This window comes from Candoia aspera, chromosome 9, assembly GCF_035149785.1.
Source record: "Candoia aspera isolate rCanAsp1 chromosome 9, rCanAsp1.hap2, whole genome shotgun sequence".
In the NCBI taxonomy this organism is placed as follows: Eukaryota; Metazoa; Chordata; class Lepidosauria; order Squamata; family Boidae; genus Candoia; species Candoia aspera.
In genome coordinates this window covers 14204436-14216949 of record NC_086161.1, presented here as the reverse complement: position 1 = coordinate 14216949, position 12514 = coordinate 14204436, and the positions used below count along the sequence as shown (strand labels likewise).

The window sequence follows — 12514 nt, the reverse complement described above, 5'->3', positions numbered from 1 at the left end:
CAAGAGCCATTGCCTATCAGCATAGACAGTACCGAGCTATATGGCTCCATTATCTGGTTTAGTATAAAGCAATTTCTTTCATTCCTATGGCTGAAGTCAGGATCCCAATATTTCATTCAACACAATAACATCACATCTGATTGCTGTATGTAATCATAACTGTTTAGATCTCATAGAGTAAGTAAAAAAGTAAAGACTGTTACATAGAGTAGTTACAAATCAACCACGCCACTTAATTTCCAAATGGCCACAGCAAATTTGCAATTCTACATTGCAAACGGATGTTGGAATACAACTCTAATGCTGTCTAGGACTGATGGAATTTTCATCTGAAATATCAGGTGGATACTTGGTTACCTACACCTGAAATAAGCAATTAGGGGAGGGTATGGTGGGGTAGCCTATGCAATTTTAATTTTAATATGCCTCAGGAACTGGTGGGATCTGATTGACCTTCTTTAGGCTTAGAAGCTTCAGGCCTGGTTACTACTTGGATGGGAGACCACAAGGAACATAGCAGGGCTGCTGACTAGTCTGAGAAGTCCAAACATGTCCAAGAAAAAAGCAGTGGCGAGTTACTTCTGCACTGCCACCAAGAAAACTACATGAGTTTATGAAGGTCCAGGTGTTAAGATCAAGAGATTTTACCTTTTACCTTTAATATAATTTGTCATATGATGTCTGATGTATCATACAGTACCAGACTCATCTGCTGAGTTCCATATATTGGTAAAAAATTAGACTAGCTTGTAGGAAGTTTCTGTCACACAGTGCCATTGATTACAAACTTCTGTGAATGTTAGAGAAATTGCCCTATCCTTCTGAAGAGTTATATTGATCATTAATGGATGTTAAAAAAGGCCTACAGGTGTATATGTTCCAAAATCTCAGTTTCTCTTCCTGCAATTCTGTGCAATTTGCAAAGGAAATGAAGTAGCTAAGTTACCAGTGAGGCTTGCCTGCCATCTGCTGTTCAGTGAAGAGATTATTATTCATTAAAAAGGAACACTTGAAGAAAAGCATGGCTAAAAGAGCTTAGCTAATATTGCATTGCAGGGGATGTTGACCTTGCTTAAAGCTTCAAACCATGTGGAAGGTAACTATTCCTGGTACAGCAGCTCAGCTTGGATTTGTGCATCTGAGAATGGCAAGACACAAGTGGCCAATTGAAGTGATTCAGTAATGCCACTTCCATTTAGGACTGAGTTACATGGAGAAAAGAATTCTTCCTTCCCTTCCCTCCCTCCTTCCTTCCCAAGAATCACCAAGAAAGAAATTGTCATGAAATATCAGAAAACTTCCATCAATTCCCTATAGATGTACGATTGCTGGCCGGCTAGCTACCCTTTCTGATGTTAGCCTGTTCCAGAGAATTAGCCAGTCAGGAACTACGTGCTTGACTAACACTGTCTCGATCACTCCTTGCCTTCAGGTCTATTTTCTGACAATTACTGGGCAGTATAGATAGAAGTCTTTACAAACCTGTGATATAGGTATAGATATAGATATACTGTATAGATAGATATAGACATATAGACATAGACATATACTGTAGATAGAGATAAGGTTTTAAGAAGGAAGATAAAAACTATAGAGTAATATAGAGTGAGAAAAAGAAAAGAAGAAAAAAGAAATCAAAGAAAAAGCTAAAAGTGCAAGAAAAGAAGAAAAGGAGAAGGAAAGTAGAAAAGAAAGAAAAAAAGATACAAAGATACAAAGAAGTAGCTTCCAGTCGTCTTTACAGAAGTTGTAAGTACAATCATAAATTTACGTCTTGCTCTATGGTCACAACACAACTCTCTTTTTTCTATAATCTATTCTGTCTAACCATCAAAACCATAAATCGTATGTTCATTTTTTTCTGTTTCATCCAAACAGTCTGAAAGGGGTTTTCAGTCAGCAATAAAGGTACCTGTGGTATAGTTCCAAATAAGTTACAGCCTCCTTCAAAATGCAGCATATCATCATCAGCTGATACCTTACTACTTAGCAAGAGTGTGGTCGGTGCGTCTCTAAATGGTCTTTTGCAATCTTTCTTGCAAAACTTTGAAATACAAGAATGTCTCTGCACAACAGTATGAATTATTTTTGCCATGCTTGGTTAGAGTCATTCCCAGAATTTGTCCCTTCAGTAATTGTCTTGAAAGCTTATGGTAAGAAAGTTATCTAAATAACCTGACCCATCCATATGAAGGCTTTCTTTTTTGGGGTGCCTTTGAGTCGGTGTTCACTGCTGGTAACTGCCTGGACTAGTCCCTGCAGTTCTCTTGGCAAGGGTTCAGAAGTGGTTTGCCATTGCCTCCTTCCTAGGGCTGAAAGAGGGTGATTGGCCCAAGGTCACCCAGCTGGCTTTGTGCCTAAGGTGGGACTAGAACTCATGGTCTCCTGGTTTCTAGCCTGGTGCTTGAACCACTCCACCAAACTGGTTCATCATGAAGACTAGTACTGTGCAAATCTGTCTAAATTAACAAATATTTTTCTCCCCACAAATAAAAGTCCTCCTCCTCCTCCCCCCCCTCCTCCTCTCATTCACGGGATGCTTTAGAATAGTTCACTAAACTTCTTGAGTTTCCTTTATTGTTGTGATGGGACAGATGATGTTAATATTCTTTGTTTAGAATTACACATCTCTCCATTACATAACAGCATCCTGGCTTCTGATCCAAAACAGATCCAATGGGAGCAATGTCAGGCAGGATGCAGGCAACTGGAGATATGAATGCCCAAAGGGTGGGATGACATTTACATGTACTTATCAGCTATTTTGTAACTAAGGAACAGCCCCATCCATGAAGATTTCACCTACATTTTCTTCTTTTTAAAAAAAAAAAAATCAGAAATGGTTTCTTTTTGTAACATAGCATGGGAATAGTAAAAAGGAATGCAGAAGACTTATGCAGCATGGCACTAGCAATTATCTGTCAATACATTAAAGCTACTGAAATTACCAGAATTAAATACATTAAAGCTAATTAAATTACCAGAATCTGGGATTGGTTTTTTCACACTTTTCCCTTTGCAATGACACTTGGCGATGAGCTCTGGATTGGTGATCCCACTGTGGCATTGTGTACAATAATAATAAGCTCTGTATAATAAAAGTAGAACAAAAAAAAATTGGATGACAGAACAGCTGAGAAAACAGACAAGATAGCTTTGTTTCATTTCTTCATGTTCAGTGGAAATAAACCAGTTTTCAATATCCCCCCAATTGAATGGAAATAATTAAAGGAGATTACCTTTTGAGTTCCTGGACAGATGCAGCAATGAAAAAGCCCATTGTGTTGTAATGGAGTTTAATTATGGAAGGTGGGTTGATCAGGATGCTATTGTCAAATAGTATATTAATGATACATGTCAGCATTGCCACTTTCCCATTTAACTTACTACCTACAAATTATCATACATCTAATTCATGTAGAAGAAAGTAAAGTTGAATATTAACATGAAAGGGAAATTATGCAGAGCATGACTTCTGCAATTCTTTCTAACCCTTAATAATAGCTTCTTTGGGATACATGATCAGAAGAGGCAAGCATAGAATTAATTAATCAATCAATCAATTAATTAATGCATCATATTTATATTTATATAGCCATGCATCTCACAAAGCATGACTCTGGGCAGCATAGAATAATAATAATAATAATAATAATAATAATAATAATAATAATAATAATAATAATAATAATGGTGGGCTTGACAGCATTGTGTGCCATTGCCCAACTGACTCTTTGTGAAATTCTATTTTCTCCACAGCTCCTGGACTGATCCTGCCCTTTTTTTCTCAACCACCAGCAAATTTGGTTTATGTTCAGATTTGGGGGAGTCATGGTGCTGACAGATCAGCTGACTCCCAATCTCCTTTACATATTTTTTTTCAACATTCCATTGGGTCTAAAAGAACAAAAATATATTCAGAGTGCCAATTACAATCAGTTGACTTTATGGGCCTCTGTCTTTTCAAACCAAATTACTACAGTTGTATGAAAATTCAATTTGAAATTCATTTCCAATAAAATTTGATCAAATCAGATCTATGAATCTTCATTTGGATGGCATCAGTTGCCTCTAAATCAGTCCAACAATTCAGTACTGCATACACAGAAAGACTTTACCTTAAATTAACTTTCTAGATTTAAATTACTGAGAAATTAAAGTTGAAGGGTCTGAGTCAGATTGCTTCCAGATCAGTTTTGATTTGACTTGATTCACATATCGTGAAGACTCCAAACTTGGCAATTTAGTTCTTAATCAAAAATATTTATAGTGCATGTGGGTAGACTAGTGCAAGAATTGTATGTGATCTATCAGTTGAAGTCAGTAGGATGGACTAGCCAAGATGTCCTGACTCTATTGATTTCATCACATCTTGTCATGAGTACTGATGGTGAGCAGGAGGGGGCCACTATCCAGGGGCAAAAATGCATGCATAGTTTAGAGAGTTTGAGCTGTCATTCAAAGAGACACAGAACAGACCCGCCTTGACTCTTGGGGGTTTATCTGTCTGGGTTTTCCCACGCTTCTTCAGTTTGGTAGGATTTTCTGTCTACTATAGCAATAATAAAGCACTAGAGACTTCTTCTGCATCTCAGTGTGGTTCTTGCTTAGTCAGGACACATCTACCCCAAACATGAATGCATTCAGACACAATCTTATTTATTTTAAACAGTACAATTAATTTGTTATATTCAAACTATTAAAACTCAGGAAATATTTATCATATTGAAGTGTTTTCCCCCTTAGACAGTGGTTGGCATTTATATAGTGAATGTGAACTATATTAACTTGTTTTCCCTGTTCATTATATGTCCCAATAAGGCTGTCCTTAACAACCCTCTATAATATTCTAGTGGAGAGGTAGAGAAAACACCTGCGTAGGTCTCACTGATTTCTGAAAACCATTTGGGTCCTAGGTAATCTTCAAAGTCTCTGAGTTAGCTTTATAGCCATACAATAAAGCCTATTTCAACAGTACTTATTTTTCCTTCTGCTACCATATACTGTCATGTATTGTCCTATACCAAGCCCATAAAATGGTATATCTCCTAAGAGATATGATGGATTAGGTTTTCACAAATTATACCACAGAACTAAGATTTTTAGGGCTACCAAATTTGCTCTATGAAATACTTTCCATTCAGCTATATATTCCAAAGTTCCTACAGGGAGCAAATAAAAGTTAGTTAAGCAAGCTTGGAGTATTATCAACAGATCCTAAGCAACATAGTGTGGCCACAAACACATTCAGACAAAAGAATGGGAGGAGTTATTAACCTGATACACAGAGAAGTTCAAGCATCACCTGTTTCCTTGATTGCCAGATCGAAACTCAATAGCAAGAAGTATGAGATCCAGCTTCAGAAAGCACAGTCTTAAACACAAAGAGGTAAGTTCAGGTTAAAAAAAAGGAACACAAATAAACAAAGAGACGAGGTTGGGAATATTGTCCCATTATTATTTTTCTTTTAAAAGCAAACTTTAACTTTGATGAGCTCTTATTTTCTGGCTTCTTCAAGGAAGAGTGGGAAACATCCAGACAGATGTTTCAGTGACCATGTTTCAAGCAAGGGATAGAATTGTGTTTCAGGCAAGGAATAGAATTGTAGAAAGCAGGACCTTGGAGAGTTCCATGTGTATCCTATTGGCTAAGTTTCTCCTCTATTAGAATCAATACATTATCTCTGCAATACTCTGAAACCTTATATAGTAGCCAGCTAGAATCTGTATGGTGATCAACTCCATCTTCTCTGGAGGAACTTTAAAAACCTCTCATTGCATTGTTTTGCCTCCATGGCTGGTCAGATATAGGATGAGACTGAAGCAGAATCTTTGGGTGCAACAAGAGGCTGTGTCTTCTGCTTAGAAGGTTCGTAAAAGTAGAATCAACTGATTTTCCATTGAGGACTTCTTTTCTATGTCTTATGGTGCACATTGTAAAGTCCAAAGATTGGCAGTCATAAGGCTTGAAGAATCTGATCAGAAATATGACTTTACTATGTCTATGAATGTTCAGATCTCAGGAACTTGGTATAACTACTGAGACCAAGCTAAGCAGGTCTAGAATTGGTTTGGTTCTGGAAATCCCAAATATGTAATTCTAAATCTCACAATGAATAAATTGTGGGATCTAAATATACTAAATAAGTCCCTAGGTGCAGCAATAACTCTGTTCTGATCATCTGTTGATTGGAATGATGGAGGAACGGTGAGCCCAGAATTAATATGCCTGAGTAGCAACTTGTCCAGGAATGGTGGAGGAACTGTTGGTCTAAAACTAACATGTCTGAGCAGCAATTAAGGAAATGGGCTAAAGGAACAGGGGTAGTAGGGAACCTACCGGCAAACTTCTTTGAAGGACATGCCTGAAAAATCATTGGAAAGAAGCTGAGTCATCACTTTATAGTTATGGCCTTCTATTTCATGCTGGTGCTTAATCAAAACATCCATATCCTGTAACAAAAACAATTATTACTTGGTTCTCCTCTGGCAGGGTTGTTATCTGAATTGGGCAACAACCAGTTCTAACAATAATTCATCCTGTTAGGCCTTCAAATGAGAAATATCAAGTACTTAATAATCAGGATGTACCAACAGAGCTGTATCAGTTCAATGAAGATTAAACATAAAGTCACACCTTGAGTCACAACAGACCCAATAAAAGATGTTATCGAGATTTGTGGTGCTGTGACCCTCTAAAATTTAAAATAGTAATGACCTTTCTCATGACAAATTCAGAAATCTAAAAAGTACAGTTTAATTAAAATTAAAGGGAAACCCTTGAAAAATGCAGTGGTTTGGAATATAAGAGTATCATAAAAAAAATCATATGATTCTCTTTGAGAGGGTGCCATTTGTTGATAGTAAAAGACGTTTGCTTTACTCAGAGAACTGAAGACATAAGAGAAACAGGTTTCTATCCCCCTTAGGCATGGATGGTGAATGGATGAGCAGTGTGCAAGGGTTAAAGAAGAGGATGGGAGGTAATTCCAGTTCACACACATGACTAACAGGCAGGGTGATTATGAAAGATATAATGTGGTTCTGGTAAGGTAAAAGTGGATAGCAAAATTTATTTTTATTTATTTTATAAACTTATTCACCACCCATCTCTCCCCTATGGGGAGACTCTGGGCAGCTTACAATAAAACAGGATTAAAATTCAAAACCATCACAATACAAAATACAGTAAAAATACAGATATAATATGTTGTCCTCTGACCTGTAGTCTTATTGGAAGAGAACTGACTTGTTGATGAATTAATAAATATGGAAATAATCATAGCTAAATTCTAGTAGTGCCTCCCAACAAAAATTGTGTGTCTCTGTGTTTGTGTGTCTGTATACATGCATGTATAGGTAAAGGTTCCCCTTGACATCAAGTCCAGTCATGTCCGACTCTAGGGGGCGGTGCTCATCTCCGTTTCAAAGCCGAAGAGCCGGCATTTGTCCATAGACACTTCCATGGTCATGTGGCCGGCATGACTAAACGGAATGCCGTTACCTGCCCGCCGAAGCGGTACCTATTAATCTACTCACATTTGCATGTTTTCGAACTGCTAGGTTGGCAAGAACTGGGACTAGCAACAGGAGCTCACCCTATCACGCGGATTCGAACCACCGACCTTCCGATTGGCAAGCTCAGCAGCTCAGCGGTTTAACCCACAGTGCCACCGCGTCCCTTTTATACATGCATATATTCATACATATATTTCATTTTTATAGAACACTTCATAGCAGTACCCTTGAAGCTGTTAAGCAAAATAGTAAGACAGAATGGCAAAACAGTTCCAGATTAATTCTAACATCCAAGGTAATAATTAAAATCAGAAAAAAAAAATCCACCCTTGGAATTCAGCTGGAAATTTATCAGATTTTAATTTTTCCAGTTCTGTAGAGAAAGAGATACCTGCTTCGGTGAAATTTACTTGAACATTTGCTATCATTCTACTCAGGCATTCACCAAATGCTCTTGATTGGCAATTAGGTCATAAATGGAGATAAAGAGGATGAAGAGACATACCTGAGTATCTTCTCTAATGAACAGACTGGTCAACAATGTGATCAAACCTGGCACCACACAACTCTGGGCTATTAACCCAAGCTTGAGCTCAGCAAAGCAGATGATACTATCTCCTCTTCTCCAGTCCCATCCAGGGAGCTTTGGCAAATAAACCTAATCCAGGAGAAAAGAGAAAGCAACATAAAAAAAATAAGAAACAGCAGAATCGTAAGTTTTTGTTACAAGAGAAGGGGGAAAAAACCTAGTTCACAGTGAAGAGTGTTCTTCTTGGGGAGACTAGGGCATTATGATAATATATAGTTCAAAATTACTCTACCCTACCCTACCCTACCCTACCCTACCCTACCCTACCCTACCCTTATATTATATTATATTATATTATATTATATTATATTATATTATATTATATTATATTATATTATATTATATTAATGGAAGAGAGAGTACCAAGGTTCTGAAATAACTTTTTTTTTAAATAAGAAAACATTTATTATAAAAATTGGATCGGATTTCTAAATCACTCAGCATCATGAACCTGTAATTATTTGATCTGGCAGCCACACTGAAAGCAATGCAAGTAGTATAAAGTTTGATGAAGACTTGGAAAACATGGAATACAGTGTTTCATGATGACCTCATTCATAAACACCATCTGGGTCAGCAGCAGGTGAGGGTAGCAGGTGAGGGTAGCAGCAACAGGGATAAAGATTGTAATTGCTTTTAAGTGGTTGCATCAGTAAGTGTTCCATAGGCTGACCACTTTTGTCCTACTGAAAGTCCTCCTTACAACTTCCAGCCAGCTCTGTTTTCCTCCAAAATGCTCGATTCTATTCCCAAGTTTCATTGTTCTATTCTAACAGATACTTATCATTCCATGAGTCCTGAGCATGCACATTTTTATGGGGCCTTTTTTTTAACTGAAGTTTTGTTCTCACTTTCCTAAAAAACATTTGTTTTTTTCTATTTCAGGATAATGGTGTGGTTTTTCTTGTCTCTGTTTTGGTCAGCACTCATCATCTGAGATCATGATCAGAGGAAGTATTTCTCCTTTCTGTAGTATGAGTTGGCTGGGAGTGGCTCATGGTTGGCTGAGCCAAAGAGGAGGAAAACCAGATGGGATTCAGGTGGACCAGCAAAGAGGAGGTTCAGTAGGGATAAATAACCAAAAGGAGAGTGAGAAACAGCTCCATGAGACTTGGCCAAGGCCATGATGAGGGGGAAAGTTGAACAATGCTGTGGTTTTGAACTGTTGTGCCCCTTTAAGGAGCTTTTTCTTGAAAGATTGCTGTTTCTGAGCCAGCCTCTCAGAACTGAGAGATTCCTTCCCATTGAGTTTAATAACTACTGTTATTGTACTGGTATAATGCTGTCTGTAGATCTGTAGGGGTTTTGTTCCTGAATGTAAGTAGAGAAGTAAAAGCTGTTCTTGTCTATACTAACTAAGTTTCTGTTTTTCTTATTTGGAGAGTCACTCACACCCTGGTCATCTCATGTTTGGATTACTGCAATGCACTCTACATAGGGCTAACTTTGAAGACCATCTGGAAGCTACAGCTGGTCCAGAATACAAAGGCACAAACAGTGATGGGAGTAGCACATTATGTTCATGTAACTCCACTGCTCTGTCAGCTGCACTGGTTACCAGTTGGCTTCTGGGTGCAATTCAAGGTGCCAGTTATCATCTTTAAAGTCTTTGATTCCATAGGCTGAGTATCACTTATCTTCACTTGTTTCTGCAGGGTGGGTGTCCTTCAGGGTGGGTGTTGTCCAGGTCCTATCTATCAAACAATGTCATCTTGCAGGACCCTGGAGGTGTGCCTGCTTGCTTGCAGTGCCTGCCCCCTAGAATAATATTCACCCCAGAGATTCATGCAGCTCACCCACTTATGACATTCCAGTTATTCTCCCTGTCCTTGTGTAGACCCTTTTGATTAGTTAGTTTAGTTTTCTTTAGCTTAAGATTTGGCAACTGTGTCCTTCTTCTTTTTAATGTATTCTTTTTCTTTTATTTGTAAGCTGCCCAGAATCATTGAGGAGTTGGGTGGCCTTGAAATTTAAATAAATAAATACTGGAACCAGAGAAGGAGATAGGAAATTTTCCTTTGGGGTCTCTCCTGATGGAAGGCTTGGCAGTGGGCATGGTTTAAATGAATTCAGCAAGAGAGAAAAAGACTCTGCTTGGAAAATCTCGGTGGGCAAAGTATCAGCTCTCAAACCCATAATGAGCTGCTGTAGAAAACCAGGGCTACCTAGAAAATACAAGAAGAAAGAACGAAAGGGAAAAACCCAACCTTATTAGAAGACTGGATGATTTGTATTATAACTCTGGTGTTTGGAAAATTATTCTTGATAGACAGTACCCTGCATGAAAAATAAAGTTGTTGTCAGTGTACATTGTGGAGCGGGGGGTGTCAGAGTATTAAGAGTAAATAATATTAGCTACACTAAGTGAACCATGAGAATAAATTGCCACCAGCCTGATGAAGAGCAGCATCAGAAACTTCAGATTGGATTAGCTATGGAGAGGCATCCATCTTTCACAGACAATTGAGCCCTAGTTTCCATTGAAGTGTTAAGCCTACTGTATCTCTAAGTTGTGCCACTTTAGACTGCAAGTAGAGGCTTATATCATGGAGTGCCCCTCCATATTTATTGATTAGGGGAGGAGAGAAACAACCAGAAAGCCAGCACATTCATGAGTGAAAACATCAAGCAACACAGTTTGTTCTGGATCCCAGAAGAAGAAAACTATTTCTAACAATACAGAATTATTACAACCTTTTTAAACTTCCTTTTTCAGTTACTCAGACATATCTCTTCATGGTTTGTATGCCCTCTCACTCATATTCTCTGCCACACACATACTCTTATTTTTACAAACACAATGAAGTTCTTGAAATTATTTTTAAAATGCTAACTCGGATCTCTATTTTTTGCATTTGTCTTTCCTACTTCTCCCAACAAGGGGCTCCATATATATTCATCTAGGTACCTGGAGGTTGTACAAGCAGAGAACTGGTGATGTTCCAGGTATTGCTAACTACAACTCCCAGTAGCAACAGCCAGTATTGGCTAATAATGAGGACCACTGGAAGTTATAGCTCAGCAAATCACCTAGAACTGGAGAAACCTCCTTGCCAGTTCCAATGTTTTAAAAATTGGTAAGAGGGCATCGAGGGTCATCACTGATCAAATAAAGAAATGCAGCAATGGAAACAAGTACTGTTTATATCCTGCCTTACCTCATGATGTTGGAGGTATCCTCCACATAAGGTTGGGCAGAACATATATCAGCTAAAATGAGGCATGCTTCAGCACTACCCATCTATATTCCAAGGACAGAAAGAAGAGAAGAAAAAAATATTGGAATATTAGGCCTATGTAATAAAGCACGATATTAATTGCACTACATAGAGTTTATTTTCCAGGAAAACTGAATAGGATTGAAGCTAATGCCAGGCTGATATATTTTCCTTTATCTTTTGTTTTATTGCTAGCTTTAATTTAATTTGATGAAAAATAATGCATTCCAATGAGCATTTTTGTGAATGGAATTATGGTGCTCTTCAACTTATTTTAATTACAAGGTGGTTAGAAGTGTGTGTGAATGTCCTGCCCTTCTTTTTGCAACCATGTCACTTCATCTTGCTACTTCCCTGGCTTCTGACATTTCCATTAAATCCAAAGGGACGATATTAGGAGGGAACTCTTCCTGTCCAGCCACTCTTTTTCTCTTCTACAAATTTGGTGGAGAATTTCAAAAGGTTATGTATGACCAACTCTGACTGTGTCCTTAATATTGCAAAAATATACTTGATAATTCCTCATCTGACACATTGACATGGTCCATACAGAGTTCTAAAGCATGATCTGCTTAACAGTAACCTGTTGAATAAGACACAGTTGACTAAGAAATCACCGAAACTGAATTTTCATTTATAATTTCACAGCAGGTGCACATTCTTAAATGCAGGGAAAGTAATCATATTAATTTAATCAATTTAATTTAATTTAAATTACATCAAAATTAATTTGTTGTGTCCCTATCCATTCTTTACTCTACATTTTGGAGCATACCCTCAATGGCTAAGTGTAATCTGCACCATCTCCCCTCCCCCTGACAAGTTGCACACCATAAATTATAGTTTATAAATCATAGTTGCATAGTAAGCAGCTTTTGGTCACTGTGTTAAGAATCAGCCAAGAGAATGCCACCATTGACTTTGCAATTTAATTTAAAGTGACAACCATTGTGCATGATTTGCACCAGTCAAATATATTTAGTGAAGAATAAAATGACAGGTACTGTCACTCAAGTGCAAGGGCTTATTGGAGTAATAAGATCAATGTTTCTTTAATGCTGATAGTGGAAGAACCATCTTCTCCAGCATGTCATTGCAGAGGCCAGTTTAGGGGGCTTTATGGTACACTGCATCCTCCTTTGACATCTATGCCTGACATATAACCATCTAGCTGCCCAGAGTCACTCGC

At 37.9% G+C, this 12514-nt stretch overlaps 1 protein-coding gene across 1 annotated transcript in view; it reads right to left on the bottom strand.

Moving 5' to 3' along the window:
- Positions 1–12514, bottom strand: part of KCNU1 (potassium calcium-activated channel subfamily U member 1) — a 71123-nt gene that overhangs the window by 39700 nt on the left and 18909 nt on the right. The window contains 7 exon segments of the mRNA XM_063311371.1: positions 2982–3088; positions 3240–3326; positions 5306–5374; positions 6341–6474; positions 8024–8176; positions 10315–10384; positions 11266–11348. Coding sequence (XP_063167441.1) covers positions 2982–3088; positions 3240–3326; positions 5306–5374; positions 6341–6474; positions 8024–8176; positions 10315–10384; positions 11266–11348 — 703 coding nt within the window.